Genomic DNA, 16724 nt, shown 5'->3' on the forward strand with positions numbered 1-16724 from the left:
AGAACTCTTGCTTGGTTAGGACCAGGGGGAAATACTTTGCTTGGGCTTGTGGAACTACCTAAAATTGCAAATAATCTATACTGCTGTAGCAACCAGAAACAAAGGTGTCCAGCAGAGGCTTCTTTCTCTCTGGAAAAGACATTATTGGCTTGATGGGGACCATGTTCACTAGTTACCCTTTGGACAATGATATCAAGTACACTTAATGTTTGGAAGCATGATCTAATTAGTGATACTGGACGTAAGAGAGGAGTGGTACAATAAAGTAAAAGGGGCCAGGAGAGCAGCCAGCTGGTGGGAGACCAGGGAGCCAGTACTGATGCCTGTCTATCTTTTCCCTTGTAGTGGTAATTGTATATGCAAACGAGTTTGTGGTAGCTCCCCAAGGCTTGCATTCATGCTGCATTTTCTTCTGGGTTCTGCATACCAAGAGGTAGTTGCTGTATTTACCAACTAGTGTGAGGTGTTGCAGGCTGATCCCTCTTTTTGAATCTCCTACACTCGCCCTGCTGAATCCTGATCTGCCATTTGGACTATCAGGAATCCCAATATTCTTGTGGCTTATTAGATGTCAAGTGTGCCAGTTCAGTATGCCTATAGCTAGAAATTCCCCCCTGCCTCCATTTCTGGAAGCGCTTTGAGATTACAGCATTATGGAGGAAGTGCTAATGAAGAAGTAGGTTACTCTGCTAGGTCCACTGCACAAAGAGGAAGGAAAACAAGTCAGCATTCTTGATACCCACAAGCCACATGAATATGAGTTGACCATACGAGTCAAGTTGGCAGACCAGGGTGTAGCAGAATCAGTATGCACCACATTCAAAAGCAAAGGCTGGAGTGCAAAACCCCATGCTAGTCAATAGTACTTTTCTCCACTTCTGGTTTAGTGCTTCAGGACTAAATTAGCCATGTGGGAAGATGCCACTTGGATGCCACCTTATATGATGCTAGTGATCTAGGTTATCTGTTACATCAGGGTATATAGAATATGCACATATAAAACATGCATGTATATATGCCTAGATATTTTTTGATAACTATACCTGTATCTGATGAACAGGAGACCAATTGACCCAACTGTATTCACAACATGTTGAGAATGTTGCTTGGTTAGCTTCATGTAGACTTTAGCACCATGCACTGGACTTGCACATCTATCCCCACTTATTGCTCTGTGGCAAAGCTGCCAAAAGTGTGTTAAGTGGTGACATAGCCTGGGTTTACAAATGCAGCACAATAAGGTGGTAGAATGGACTATACCACTTTCTTCTACAGGTGAGGGATACCACATCTGAATGGTTCCTCCATGTAAAAACAAACTAGAAATCTAGTATTTCAAGAAGAACTGTTCTGGCCTAGACCCTCTGGAGCTGTGCTGATTTTCCGTTTGTGTAGAAGTTTTAATATAAAGGAGTATTCAGAAATGGGATCCTGCACCAGCAGTTCAAAGCAGTGCAGTCCATTCTACCACCTCAGCATGCCCCTGCCTCATTCTGCTGTGTGTGTAAAGCAGGCCGCAGTAAACGTGGGTTGCGTTGCCACTTGGTATCCACACAACTGCTTTTCAGTGTGCCAAAGCGTGCATTGGTCCAGTTGATCCATACTCTGAATGTGCCAAATTGATAATAGGATTTGGCCCTTTTGTGACACAAATCTTTGATAAGTGGAGACTAGCAAAGATGTTTGATGCAATGCTTTGTTTACAATGTGTCTGCCTCTCTCTTCCGTCCCCACCCTGGTTGGGAGCAGGGCTATCTGTGGAAGAAAGGTCATCTGAGGAGGAACTGGTCTGAGCGATGGTTCACCCTAAAGCCCAGTGATCTATCTTACTATATGAGTGAGGAACGTAAGGAGAAAAAGGGGAGCATTTCTTTGGACAGAAATTCATGTGTGGAGGTAATTGGACTAAAAATTGTGCTCAAAAATAAAATACAGATAAAATAAAAAAGTTGTAATTAAAACATTAAAACTCATCAAATAAAGTCAAATCAATAAGAAGTAATAACAGCACCCACCTGTTTCCCAAGCTGAAGAGCTTTGTAGGTTAAACTAAGCAATTTGAATTGGACCCTGATTGGTTATTCTTTTACTCATAAGGAGGCCAGGCTAGCTCCATCTCTGTTCATGTGTTGGGTGTCTCATTTTGTTTGGTTGCCTCAATTATTGTATTCATGCAATAAGAAGGCTCTGTCCATGACAGCCTGTTCTCACATCTTTGTGAGCTTGTGATCATTTCAGTCATCCAGTGATAAATACAGTTATGTGAACAAACCCTCAGTTGTCCTACTATACAAAAAAAGCAAGAGGTCAGGATCCCTCCTCCTAGGCTAGTTTGCAGAGTCCTGATAGGAGTGTTGTTATTTCAGTTCAGTTCAGTTTTATTGTTTATAACGGTAGGTCATCACACTGTAACACAACATAACAGAAAGAAAATATCCAGAGTATTACATAAGTAAAAATGGACACATTGAACATAGGCCAAAGAAAATTATTAGCAAATTAAAATTAATTATAAAAATTCCCTGAAATGAATTTCCAACTTTTATAAAAGTGTCTGTTAACCAAACAAAAAATAAAATATGCATGACTAAAATTAAAATGTTTGAACTATCCGTTTTCTCCAATACAACCTGTTTTGTCTTCCTTATTAAATCTGGTGCAGAATTTAGCTAATGCCATTAGGAAAGTGCTGACTCTTCTCAAGATCTTTATGTCCTTATTGTAAGCAAGAAGTCCATCTTCTGGCGAACTGGCCAGTTTGTTGTTGTTTCAAGTTTGGGAGGTGCCATCAGAAAGGGGATCATTGTCACCCTAGACTGGAGGCCATGCATTTTGTGCCTTGCACTGTGGCACGTAGCTGAGGGGAAGGTTTCAATACTTCTTCCTTTCTGACTCTAAGATCTTGCCTGACAAAGATGGAAAACGGTGTATGTTCTGTGTGAAAACCGCCTCACGGACATACGAAATGAGTGCCTCAGACACCAGGCAAAGGCAGGAGTGGACACTTGGTGAGTACTGTGGTGCTTCTGTGCTGCTGCTTCTTGAAAGGCAGGATTCTTACCTGCTGCTTTGGATTTTTTCTGAAATTAAGAAGTTAAGGGTGCAATCCTATGCATGTTTAGACCCAAAAAAGTCCTACAACTCCCAGCATGCCCCAGCCAGCAATGCTGGTTGGGGCATGCTGGAAGTTGTAGAACTTTCTTCAGTCTAAACGTGCATAGGATTGTGCCCTAAATTGTAAGTAGCAAGAACAGCTGCAGAAGGCTCCCCACTTTAATCTGTGGGCAGTTTTCATTCATTGACTGGCCATCTCCCTGTATGCCTTGAGTGGCCTAACAAGCAACTTAAGTTGCCAACATTTTAATAAAAAGATAAACGCACCCATGCTTCTGGATTTAATGCCAGTCTTGTAACTATTTGGGATTTGGATGATATTTCTTGGATCGCCTACTAGGGGCTAGACGGTGGTGAATGTCAGAAACAGGAGACTGGATAAGATGAAACCAGTCTGACCCTTCCTTTGTGCACGCGTGCACGTGTGCATGTCTTTCTCTGCACACTACAAGGTTTTTATGATCCTTGCAGTCCAGTTAGGAAGCCTGCCATGTATTCATGTATTCATTTATTGACATTTCTATACCACTCAGTCGCTGAAGCTCTCTCTATCTCAGGAAGCTTTGGTTTACATCCTAGTATAAAGTCCAAGCTAAGAAAGCAGCAATATGTAATTTCTGGGCAACATGGGTGCTGAAATGCTAGAAATCTTATGTGCTTATTTATTTATTTATTTAAAGCATTTTCATTCCACCCTTCATGAAAATCAATTCCAGGGCGTTTTACATAATTTAAAAAATGCAGTACATAACAATAAAAATGAATTAAATATGCTGAAAGATAATGGACAATTCCGCAAGTTAAAAGGAAGACTTCAGCTAATGAGAATGCCTGGGGTTTGCTTGGCATCGAAAAGAAAACAATATCTTTGCCAGGTGATCCTTCTTGGAGAGGCTGTTCTATAGTAGGGGCTCCATAGCTCCCTTGTTGCCACTCACTTCACAGCTGGAAAGGGTGGCACTTGGAAGATGGCCTTGGGAGAAGACCTAAGGCAGGGGTACAGAACCTTAGGCTTGGGAGCTGAGTCCAGCTGGCCTAGGTCCAAGTCTGGCCCTTTGGGGTTCCCCATGTGGCCTGGCCCCACACTTACCCCCACACACACCAGTCATTTGGTGGTTTCCCAGCTTTTGAGCAGTTTTACCCCATTCTAAATGGTTGAAAAATTTCTCTCAAGGCTTAATTGCAGGGAGTAAGAACTTAAAGCTAAAATATGCTGGTATCTTTGGCCCCGCCCCTTTTGCCTTTGGTCCCGTCTATACTTGTAATGCGGCCCCTGAGAGTTTCTCCAAAATGGAATTTGGCCCCCAGGCTCAGCACCCCTGACCTAAGGGGATGGGCAGGTTGATATAGGACAAGGTGCCCCTTAAGGTCTCTGACCCAGTCAGCAAAAAGTGTGGTCCCTACTGACGTCTCTGCCACTCCCTCCCTTCCTCCCTCCCTCGGCAGCCATCCAAATGGCAATCCGCCTCCAGGCAGAAGGCAAGAAGTCCCTGCACAAGGATTTAAAGCAGAAGAGGCGGGAACAGCGAGAGCAGCGAGAGCGCAAGAAGGCTGCCAAAGAGGAAGAGATGCAGCGCCTGAAGCAGCTGCAGGAAGAGAAGGAGCGCAAGCTGCAGGAACTGGAATTGCTGAAGGAGGCGCAGCGGCAAGCCGAGTTTTTGCTCCAGGAAGAAGAGCAGCGGCGCCAGCAGCAGCATGAGGAAATGCAGAGTATGCTGGAGATACAACTGCGGGAAGCTGAACAGGTGTGTGCAAGCAAGGCAGATACTGAGAGGGCTCCTATGTCCATCACTTGCCAAAGGTATCAGAACCATCAATGAAATAGCTGGAATAGAGTCTTGTGGGGGTCTCCCCCCATCCCCAGTCCCCTAGCTTCCTTTCCTGTGCAACAGGTCCAGCCTAGACCTCCTGGCTGAGCTGGAATGCATCCTTTTGAAATTCATAAAATCATGGAAAGCAATACACTGTGGCAGTGGTCTTCACTGTTTTGGAAATAGGGAGCCACTTCGGCAAACAAAAAATTCACTGTGAGAGCCACAATAACTCGCTACTAAAATTAACACAGAATAATCAAATGCAAAACTTACTGTAACTGGATGTGCAAAAGTGTGGGGAATGCCGATTTAATATGTTCACACACACACACACACACCCCCCTTCAGAGAGCTCCCATTGTTCCTAATGGGCATTTTTGTCATTTGTTTGTACATCCCCTAATTGAAATACGACTCAAGAAGCAACATGTTAAGAACATAAGAAGAGCTGTGCTGGATCAGACCAAAGGCATCTCTAGTCCAGCATTCTGTTCCAACAGCTGCCAACCGCATGCCTAATGTTCCTGCCTCTGCACACCCTAGGCAGCCTTCAATAAAACACCCAAACATAGAAGCTTTTCCTATATATCTGCTTTTATCAGCTTATAACTATTAAAACAAACTAATTTATAAAAACAGCCGTCTCTAGAAACTCACCCTGCCCTATGATTTGCCAAACCAACAGAGGCATAAACCCCACCATAGTTTTAAAAAATAAAAGCAAAATCATCCTAGCCGCCTACTTACTGTGCCTAACCAAGGCTAAAATGTAGGATAAATTTTGTTTTAAAAGTGAGAGAGACTGCAACTGCAAAGGATGTACATGTACTCTGAAGTCCATTAGGGCAAGCCCCAGCTACCTCCTTCAAAACAAAAAGGGGGGAATATAAAAACACAAAACCAGGGCCTTTGAAGGCAAAATGCCCCCCCCACACACTTGTGCCCTCTTACCTCAAATGACCATCCACTTTCTCACTCACCCCCCAATGCAAGTGGGTTAATCACAATTGAGCCACTAGGGTTGCAATCCTATGCATACTTACTTGGGCATACGACTCATTGGACTCAGTGGGATTTACTTCTGAGTAGACATACATTGACTTGTGCTGTAATTGTGCTTTAAGGAAGAGGGAAGGGAGGGGAGGCTAATCTTGGGTCTCTCGCACCACAGTCTGGATGCACCAGCATTAAGCGCTGCAAGGGGTGATGCTTCAGGCACGGTGTCTGTTGGGACAGGAAGGCACTCTATCAATTCAAGCAAGGAGAGAGAAATGAACTGCACGTGGAGTCTTTACGAGGCACCAATGGCCCACAGCCCTTCAGTGAAAACCATGGTGCTATGGTTTCATTGATAGGATTCAGCTGTATCAAGGCAAAAAAGCAAGAAAGCCTGTGGTGCCTACAGTGGGGAGCTTTCTGCCATTGCAATTTTGTTCTTGCTATTATTAGCTCTGCTGTTTCCCTTGGAGCCCTAGAGCTAGGCGAAACATTGTTTTTACCTTCTGGCTGTGCCCAGCAGTTCTTAATCTATAGAGCTGTTCAGAGACTGCTACACTGTAGAGGAGAGTTTGACAAAGTCAGGTACATGACCCTATACAGGGATAGGATTACAGACTGGGGAGTGTTGCAGTCACCTGGCTTTCCTGTGGTGTCCCCAAACTGGCTGAAAACATTCTAGATAGGACAAGTGGAGACAGGGAGATGGTAAGTTGTGGCATATATAGCTATGTGAGCAGATTCCACTGCAGCAGGGATGGGGAACCTCCAGTTCATGGGCCTAATGTGGCCAGCAGCAGGTCCCTATCTGGCCTGCCGGCTTCCCTACCTTATTGTCAAGTGCTGAGGCCTCCTGGTGTGTTTATCAAACAAAGAAGTTGATCTCCAAGTAAATGGGCTTTGTTATGTGAATCAGTCAGTCCCACAGAGGTTCGGGTTACAGACTTTGTCATCCTACCACAACCTAGCGCTAACATCCCTGAATTAAGCTGGCACAATACTAAATAGACTACCTAAAGATCCCTTTGAGGGCTACACTATTGTTAGGAGAGAAGTTGCTGCAAATCTGGCACCAGCCTGCAGAACAGATCCTGAAAGGCTTTCCTAATCCCGCCCTCAGGGAGGGTCTTCCTCTAGAGACCTCTTGTGATGGGCCAACCTTGTGGAACGTCTTCCTTCCAGAACTTGATCCTCCTTCTTCACGCAACATCTGATCCTTGCATCTGTTACACACACACATGCACGCACGCACGCGCGCGCGCGCACACACACACACACACCCTGTGAGTTGCTTTGCTCCCCCAGAGGGAGAGGTTATGGTCAGACTTTGATCCAACTGATTAGCCCGAACCTGGACAGATTCTTCTCTGTCTCTGACTCCTTGAAACTTTGGTATGTGTCCCGCCCCTTCCCCCCGCCCCTTTGCACTGTTCCTAATCTGATTAGGATTAGTCGATTCCCACGGCCACTCGAGAGGCCTCTGCAGAGATGCAGGCCCCAGTCTTGACACTCATCTCCAATCAGTGATCTCTGATCAGTGATCTGCTCCCCGACCTAGACTGCATTAAGACTTTAAAAGTGTCAATGGAGGCTTTTTTCAAGCCTAATTATAGCACACAGAGGGGCAGGGGTTCCTGGGGATGGAAGGGCTCCCCTCTCCAACACTGCAGCCCTCCCTTGAGAATTGCCCCTCCCCCATTGCAATCAGGTTCTTAAAGTGGCAATGTATAAGTGGCAATGTGTGTGTGTGGGGGGGCAATCGTGTTGTGAGGCCACGTGCTAGCGGTGCATGGCCCTGCCCACTTTGGGATGTGGCCCTCCACATGCTTGCCTGGAACCAGTTCAGCCCTCTGGCTGGAAAAGGTTCCCCACCTCTGCACTACTGGATGTGGGCAGGGGGAGGAGTTAATATCCTCAGGCAGAGTTCTTAATGTAGGCCAAGGGATGTTGGGTAACTATTTGAGGCGTGCACTACACAGCTTCACAGTTGTAATTTTCCTTTATATTGTGGCATCTTGAAGACAAGATAAAATGATAAACTGCCTACATTCATGGATTAGATAGACAGGGACCTGTCATGACCTGTGTCTTTCCTATTGTCTTTTGCATGATCATGGCATTTCTAATGCAAAAAAAGCTGTGAAAGGAATCAACATCCATCAAGTATTATTTTGTCTATATGCAACAAAGGACAGTCATGGAAAAATATTTTCCTTGCTTTAAGTAGAATTCTATGCAATCCCCACCCAGTTCGAAAGTGACAGCCATATTCCAGGGCACATAGCAGCATGGTAATATTCCTAGTAGCGTCATTTGTTAGCCACTAAGGCAAACATGCAGAAGTCTCATATGGTTGGAGATTGGAGGCCCTTGGCCCGTAATATTCCAATACTTTTTGTCCCCGCAAATTCCAAGTCTGAGGAAATTCCAAGTTCATTCTTATACATCTTTCTTTGTACTCATGCTGATCTATATTGAAAATGGCAATGCATTTGTTAATGGCCCAAGCAAAAAAACCCCATGCCATAGTGTTTACTGGCTGGCTGTGTTTAGGTAGCAGACTCTGCCCCCTGCTGTTGGCTGTTGTGTATTCTACATACTAATGGCCTTTTCCCTATACATGCCTGCAGGCTCGTGCTTCCATGCAGGCTGAGATGGTTCTGAAGGAGGCAGAGGCAGAACGTCAGCGAAAACGCATCACAGAACTGGAGGAGATGCAGCAACGGCTCCAAGACGCGCTACACCAGGAGGTTAAAGCTCGTCAGGATGAAGAGGCTGTGAGATATGCACAGGCCAGGTATAGCTGGTGAATGCCTAGCTGCCTTCTGTTGAGTAGCTCTGGAAATAATGCCATATAGCAACTTTTACAGTAGAAAAAAGCATAGATTGGGGTAATTGTCAGCTCCTTCATGGGCTTATACCCTCCCCTGCCATCTGCCCTGCTGGAAGACCTGTGAGCAATCCCAGGGCCAAGGCTTGCACAAGCCTCCTCGAAACATCTCTGTGCTAATTATGTTGAGTAGCTATGACTTTTCAGAGCACCATTACATATACTTTGACTACCATTTATGAGTGAGATTTGTCCAAGAATAGGTGAGCCTTCTTCAGTTGTTTTGTTTGCACTTCACGCACCTCTTATTGAGAAAACCTGGGACTGAAATAGCTGACCTGTGCCAGAGTCAGAACAAATGTCCTTTACTGCATCTCCTACTTGGAACCCTTGCCTCTCTTCTCTTCTATTATGATGATTACTGTTATGATTGCCATCAATGTGCATGCACTTTACAAACTACAGGAGGACAAGTTTCAACATCAAGGAGCCTACAAAGTGTAATTGACTCTTACACAATTTATTTAGGTTGCTGTCTGAAGAGGAGGAAAAATTGAAGCAGTTGATGAAGCTGAAGGAAGAGCAGGAGGAGTACATCATCAAGGCCCAGCATGAAAAGCTGGTTCTCAAGCAAGAGATGGAAAACAAGAGCAAATTTCTGGAAGAGGCCCAACAGCAGCTGGAAGAAGTGAGATTTAACCGAGAGAGGATGGACCAGGATGTCATGGTGAGTCGTGGAGGTGTCTCTGCTTCCCTTCCTCCCTTGGAGTGAGTTCCTCGTGTCGTGGGTCATTTATCTTATTAATCTACTTCTGTCCCACCTTCTGATAAAATGCTCAAGATGGCAAATGACTGAGGGTCATGCTTAAAAACAGTGAAATATGCCATCCAAAAATGCAACTGGGCATACCAATGAAATGCTTATATGGATTTACATTTTTAAATACCTCGGATTACTACAGAGTTTTGCAAACAGAAAATGCTTTGCTTGCTTCATGAATGCCAGCTGGTGAGAGCAGGGAAGGGATTCCATAAGGTACAATGAAACGGCCTTGAGTCATACCTCCACTCACTTGATTGCACAGAGTAGGCCTGGAAGCTACGAGCAATGTAACATTGCTTACTGCTGAAGTCAACATTTCCATGCTAAAAACAGGTGTTGTCTTTAAGGTCATGATATTGCTTAATATTGAACAAACCGAGATTATCAAAACACCTACTCTTAGATTTACACTAGCACAGGTAATGCTAGAAGGAGAGTTGTACCTACTGAGGACTGATGTAGCAGATAAGACAAGTTGTGGGTTTCAATTGAAAACCACTTTCCAGTTAAGCATACATCAGTGATATTGATAAATCATCCAAGTGTTCTTGTTGTTGGTTATATCATGGTTTTAAAAGGGCCCAATGGCCGTGGTTGTGTAGCCTCCATCCCACAAGACCATCTCCTCCTCCTACATACATACATATATTTGCAGTCATTCACTGTTAGATCAACCTATGCAGTCCAGACCAAAGAAGCCCACTAGCAGAGAACAGGTACACTGTAGAAAGATAGCTCCATAGATATAGCTCCCGTCTGAGAATTCCATTGCAGTGCCTGTGGTGACATTACAAGGGGGCACACCTCTTGGATTGAATGCTGTTTCACTGACACTCCTAAAAGCACTGGTATCCCAGGTTATTGCTGGGATTGCTTGTGCAGTTAAAAGAATCCTGCCAATGAGTCTTGACTGCAGAGATCAGAAGTGCTAAAAGAACATTTCAGTCCTCATGGTTTCGGCCAAATGAAAGTGCTGTCTTTTGTTCTTTCTTTGATTTATTAGTCCCTATAAGTAATAGTTCGCAGGGCAATGTACAATAAAAACACAGATAAAATCTAAAATACGCATAAAACCAGAAATAGCATAATAGAGCAATCAGAACTAGCAATCAGTTAAAAGTAGCAGAGGCCAAAATATATATTAGAAGAAGAACTAAATATATAAACAGTAAAACTACTTATAAGCACATCATAGCAGCAAAAATATAGAAGAACTAAAAGGCTTGGGGGACCCAAAAGGTCTTTGCCTGGCTTAAAAAAATAAAAAAAATAGACACCAGACAGACCTCTCTAGGGAGGATATTACTAAAAAGGCCTGCTCCTGAGTAGCCATCCACCTTACAGCAGCAGGGTAATCTGAGCAGGATGATTATCTCAGGGCTGTGGTAGAAATATGCAGGAAGAGACGCTTCTTCAGATACTGTGGCTGCAAGCTGTGAAGAGCTTTCTAAGTTAACACCAGCACTTTGAATTGTGCCCTGAAATGAACTGGGAGCCAGTGAAGATTACACTGGTGTAATAGAATCATAATACTAAGTTCCAGTCAGTACCCTAGCCACCATATTTTGTACCAACCGAAGTTTCGAGAACATCTTCAAGGACAGCCCTTTTTATAGTTATAGAGATAAGGTGATCAAATCTTGCAGTCATTCAGCAACTTCTTTGAAAACGGACAAAGCACCTTATTATGATTATCATCCATTCTCAACCTTTTGCCTTTTGAGAAAGATTCTGGAATGAGTGATTGCTCTGAAGCTTCAGGTGCACTGATTGATTCATGTAACTGATTAAATTTGCATCTGGGTAAAAACAATGCTTCTGAAGAAATAAACATTGTTTCTTCGTTTTTAGATGATGCACGTTTGTCACGTGAGACGTCATCTTAGAAGTGGCATTCTGTTCTCTGTATGATACTTGCCGCCTGCAGCTTTTAGCAACACATGTATTGCAAATAATTTACAAATTATTAAGCAGCTAACTCATTAATTGGGGTACCTTTTTAGTCAATATTTTTAAACTGGTTAGATTAATTAAGCACTGCAACCCTATTGTTGATCTATGTTGATTTCAGCATGCCTCCCTGCTGATCTCTATTCAGTAGCCATGATGACAAGGCCTTACAATTGGTTCAGGGTTTGGAGTTGTATGTAGAGCGCTCTGAACACTTGATAGTGTGAGACAGTTGTTAAGTAGTACTATTATCTAATTGCATAGTACTGTTTTCCTGTTCTATTGCAGCTGGCCCAGCGGAAGCTCCAACAAGCCAGCACCAATGTAAAGCATTGGAATGTCCAGATGAATCGACTGATGCACCCTATTGCACCGGGAGGTAAGCAACTGGACCAAGTGTGCACATTTGGAGCAAAACCACAGCTCAGTCTGATTCAGTTGTAGCCAGCTGACTTTTTGTTTCAAACTTGCAAGCTAAGCACACAGCCGTATCTGGTAGTTATTATTCCTACTAGGGAATAATCTTGTGTTGTAGAAACTGATAGCGGTGATTCCTTTTGATCTCCCTCCCAAGTGTTCACAGAGGTCTGATCCCTCTAGGGTTTATGAGCACTATTGTTTTAAAGATCCTCTGTCCTCTTATACAAACACAAATGTCCTTGTTAAATTTCAGCAATCTGGAACTTTCCAACTTGTTTGTTTCTATCCATCACTGCTAAATTCCACTTTAGAGGAGGCTGTATTTAATTTGTACAACACACACATACACCCACGCTAAAATTAGAAAGTGCTTTCTTACGTGACAGTGATGAGCATATGCATGGCAATGCTTCTGCTTTTGTAGTTTAGGTGTTGTTGTTTTAAAGCTAAACTACCCTGTGCTTTTATTTACCTGTTTCTAGAGAAGCGTACAGTGGTGAGTGGAGGGTTCCCTGGCTTCAATCCTGCACTCCTATCCAGGAGAGATTCCTCCCTCAAACTGAAGCAGAATCTGGAAAAGAAGAAATCTGATGCTGTGAAAAATGAGAGCAAAGAAAACATAAACGGAGAGACTGAGAAGCAGCTGCAGATGCCTGATAAGGATAATCCCAGCTCAGAAACCCTCTGATTAGCCACAGAAGGGAAGCTAGCCCGCTTGTTGAAATTTAGGGACCAGGAGTAAACACCAAGACAGCTTAACAATAACTATGGTATATATATATATATGTATATATATATATATACGTATGAAAGTGGACAGATATAAAGAATTGTATAGGGAAGTATGGTGAGCCATAGGCTATGCTGGCAATTTGCTTAGTGCACTAGAGCTGTTCCTGAAGTATATAAAATGGACAAAATGGAAGTTTGCTTACCCCAAGTACAGAAGTGTGGTTCTTTGGGATTACTCCCCCGTCGTACACTCTATTTGGTCTCAGCAGATGGAGAAATGACCTGGTCACACTGTATCATACTGTGCTATTACGGGCTTGAGGAATTCCTAGCAGCTGTTGTTGCTGGTGGTGACCACGGCTGCAATGCACCAAGAAGTCTGTCATTCTCTTAAAAACATTTTTTTAATGGTAAAATATAAATTTCGCACTATTTTGGTTTGGAATACATTATAAACATGTTGGGTCCTGTGCTTTGGGGGAAATGTTGTTAATGTTCTGCTTGAGCCCTTTTTCATTAATCTTTTATTATTTAACAGCTGAAGCTGCTGAACAGATATGACCAGAGTTCGTGTACTGAATTCTGAAAAGGTTATGTTCCGAACGCTTTTGAGACTAACCAGCAGCTTAAAAAAAGAGACTGTAGAGAGCTAGAAATTTGATGGTTGTCTTCACTAGATTGCTATGTAGTATGCATTTTAAATTGTAGCTCTTTATTTTTCATTAGAAAACAGTGTGAAATATATGCCCCCTTTGTTTACAAATGTGCATTTCTTAAGTAGCCAACTAAGAATTATTTAGAAGGGATTGGGAGAGACAGTATAACTTTTCAGAGAGGGGCTGTGAGCACTGTTGCTGTGACTGGGTTACAGGAGTATGGATGATGTCCTAGGGAGAGTTTCCTATAAAAGCAACTGTAAACAGAATCTCCTTGTGGACAGCAGCAAGAGGGAAATGACAGTAGCAAGGAGAACAAGGGGAATGAAGGTATCAAGGAAGACAGGGAGGGTGAGTGAAAGAGAAAAAAAGGTTCCATGTTACAGTGCAGTTAAGGCCTCTCTGTCTTAGTCATTTTAAAAATGTCCAGATTCTTGCTATTTAATCGAATAGCAAAGCCCTGGAATTTAAAACACACACACACACCCAACAACAACCTAAGGTAAGGGTCATAACTGCACTTTTACATGACTTACAATGTGAACTTAACCATATTTACTCAGAAATAAGTCCCACTGAATCCAGCAGGGTATGCTGTCTACTAAATGTGCCTGCAGCTGCAGCATAGGGGTGCTTCCAGATGAGTTTTTTTTACTGTGCAATCAGCCTGCCTCATTCATGGAACTTTACAGGGGTACAGATGACATCATCTTCCACTTTCAACCCTCCTGTGTTTTCCCACTGCTTCCGCTTTCCTTTTACCACAAAAACATTTAGGGAGGGTAAGGCAAAATAGCTGCACAATGCCTTTTGAGTGGTAGCGCTAGGAGCTGTTGGTCTGGAAGTACCCTTGGTGACTGGAGTGTAACAATAGTTTTTTCAGAGAGCTGAAGGTGGTATGAGAGAGCCATTGTTGCCTGTTGCATGTACACTCATTTCTTTTGTCCCACTATTTTCATTATCAAACAGATTTTGGAGCACCACAGAAAGCCTGCAGAACCTGTCTGAAGAGGGATGATAGTGTGTGCACATCATGAGCAATGATGGCTCTGACATAGCGCTTTCAATTCTCTGAAAAATGGTTGAAAAGTAATTTAGGCATAGGTTTAGTATACATGAATAATAGACGAGATGGTAAAACTGTTTCTGAACTGTATCATTTCAGACTGCAGGTGAAGGCTTGGTCCTTCTTATATTAGAAAAAAACCCTCTGTACACATAGAAAATTCAGTGTTGTGGGGAAAGAATTCTAGCCTAGTCTTCTGCATGACATGGTAGTTTTTTGTAATCCTCTTTTAAAGCCATCCAAGTTGGTGGCCATCATTACATCTTGTGGTAGCACATTCCATAGTTTAACTATATGCTGTGTGAAGAAGTACTTCCTTTTATTTGTCCTGAATTTCCCACCATTCAGCTTCATGGGATGACCCTCAGTTCTAGTTCTGTGAAAGAGGGAGAAAAACATCTCCCTATCCACATTTTCCACATCATGCATAATTTTGTACACCTCTATCATATCTCCCCTTACTTGGTTTTTTTCTAAGCTAAGCAGACTCAGACATTGTAAACTTTCCTCATAAGGGAGTTGCTTCAGCCGCTTGATCATTTTGGTTGCCAGTTTCTGCACTTTTTCCAACTTAATAATATCTTTTTTGAAGTATAGTGCCAAGAACTGTACACAGTATTTAAGCATTGTAGATTTGTATAAAGCTAGTATGATATTGGCAGTTTTATTTTCGGTGCCTTTTGTAATTATGCCCAACATGGAATTTGCCTTTTTTTCCATTGCAGCCGCACACTGGGTCAACATTTTCATTGATCTGTCCACCATAACCTCAAGATCTCTTTGTTGGTCAATCACTGCTAGCTCAGATCTCATCAGCATATATGTGGTTGGGATTTTTTGCCCCAACATGCATCACTTTACATTTGCTTACATTGAACTGTATTTACCATTTGATGCCCATTCTTCCAGTTTGGAGAGATGCTTTTTTGTTTTAACCACCATAAAATAATTTGGTGTCATCTGCAAACACTGTTCACTCCTAATTCCAGATCATTTATGAACAATTTAAAAGCATTGGTCCCAATACAGATACCTATGGGACTCCACTGATTACATTGTGAAAATATACCATTTATTCCTGCTCTCTGCTTTCTGTTCTTTAACTAGTTACCTATCTAAAAGAGGACCTCTCCTCTTGGTCCATGACTACTAATTTTGCTCAGGAGTCTTTGATGAGGGACTTTGTCAAAAGCCTTTTAGAAGTCCAAGTAAACAATGTCTACCGGATCACCTCTCTCCACATATTTATTGAGACTCTCAAAGATTGTAGCCAGATGTAATATACATACATACTTCTCTCCCCCAACCCCAGTTCCATGCTTTACAACAGCTTCTACATTCCTGACACATTAGAGCAAATAAACAAAAGCTAGTTGGCTAAACCTAATTAAAAAAATAAATACTCTGAACATGTGCACTTTCACATTTTAAACTCACTTAGATTATGGCACCATCATGACTACAAGAATAAAATGGTGTTTGCTTCTGCTTCCCTGATTCTAAACATATTTACTTGGGAATAAGCACCATTTTGTTGTAGAGAGAATTAATATATATTTAAAGTAAAAATAATAAGAATCTGTAACCATGTACATGCCTGGCTGTCTGCCCCCTGACTCTAAAATGCTTTTAAAGGATTTTGCAGTGATCAGCATTGGCCCCAGCATGTCCATGCAGCCCAGGTGTTGATGTCAGGCCTCTTTGCCGCTGCCCCATCATCTGCTGCTCTCTGGGCGGTAATCAGGGGGTGGCTCCTAGGCTGCAGAACCCTGGGCTTTGACCTTGAGGTCCAGCTCTAGCTGCACTGATGGTCCATTTAGCCCAATATTGTCTACTCTGCCTAACAACTGTTCTCTTCTTAGGCAGAGGTCCTTCCAATCACCCGGTACCTGATCCTTTTTATAGGCATTGCCAGGGACTGAACCTGAGACCTTTATATGCATGAGGGCCTCTCTCCCTTTTACTGTCTTATCACATAGTTACTGTATTGGCCAGTGAGGGCAAGAATTGCTCCGTTTTCCATTTCCTTCCTTTTCTTAGTCTTATCGTATAGGACTTATACCTTAATATAATATTGTATTGAATTATATAAGGCCTTATTCAGCAAAGCCCTGAAAGGCCCTTTGAGAATGGAGTCAGGGTAGAGAGCTATGGTCTAACATCTATCCCACAAAGTGGCCTAGGCAGGGTCTACTGCCACATGTGCCATTTTCAGCTGAACAACATTTCTTGTTTTTAGCTGAAGCTACACTGACTGAAGCTGTTTCCTCTCTTTTTATTTCTGGTTCTGCTAAGCTGGCATCAAAGAAGAAACTCTTTGCAT

At 42.9% G+C, this 16724-nt stretch overlaps 1 protein-coding gene and 1 long non-coding RNA gene across 5 annotated transcripts in view; one reads left to right on the plus strand and one right to left on the minus strand.

Moving 5' to 3' along the window:
• Positions 1-13431, plus strand: part of DEF6 (DEF6 guanine nucleotide exchange factor) — a 51915-nt gene extending 38484 nt beyond the window's left edge. For all 3 annotated transcript variants that reach the window (XM_084853086.1, XM_084853088.1, XM_084853087.1), the window contains 7 exons: positions 1750-1896; positions 2900-3008; positions 4561-4859; positions 8555-8721; positions 9283-9481; positions 11816-11906; positions 12430-13431. In XM_084853086.1, the coding sequence (XP_084709212.1) occupies positions 1750-1896; positions 2900-3008; positions 4561-4859; positions 8555-8721; positions 9283-9481; positions 11816-11906; positions 12430-12635 (1218 nt within the window). In that variant the 3' untranslated portion in view covers positions 12636-13431. The remainder of the gene's footprint in view (positions 1-1749; positions 1897-2899; positions 3009-4560; positions 4860-8554; positions 8722-9282; positions 9482-11815; positions 11907-12429) is intronic.
• Positions 1-16724, minus strand: part of LOC146348425 (uncharacterized) — a 30704-nt gene that overhangs the window by 5130 nt on the left and 8850 nt on the right. Inside the window, exons 2-4 of one of the 2 annotated variants that reach the window (XR_014790631.1) lie at positions 12883-13039; positions 12420-12518; positions 9261-10583 (exon numbers count right to left, since the gene is read on the minus strand). This is a non-coding gene — a long non-coding RNA (uncharacterized LOC146348425). Of the gene's footprint in view, positions 1-9260; positions 10584-12419; positions 12519-12882; positions 13040-16724 lie in introns of those variants that run through there. The other variant, XR_014790632.1, reaches the window with a different exon arrangement.

The sequence above is a fragment of the Heloderma suspectum genome, chromosome 4 (genome assembly GCF_057233095.1).
Source record: "Heloderma suspectum isolate Gila_16-S chromosome 4, 16-S_ref, whole genome shotgun sequence".
NCBI classification, from domain to species: domain Eukaryota; kingdom Metazoa; phylum Chordata; class Lepidosauria; order Squamata; family Helodermatidae; genus Heloderma; species Heloderma suspectum.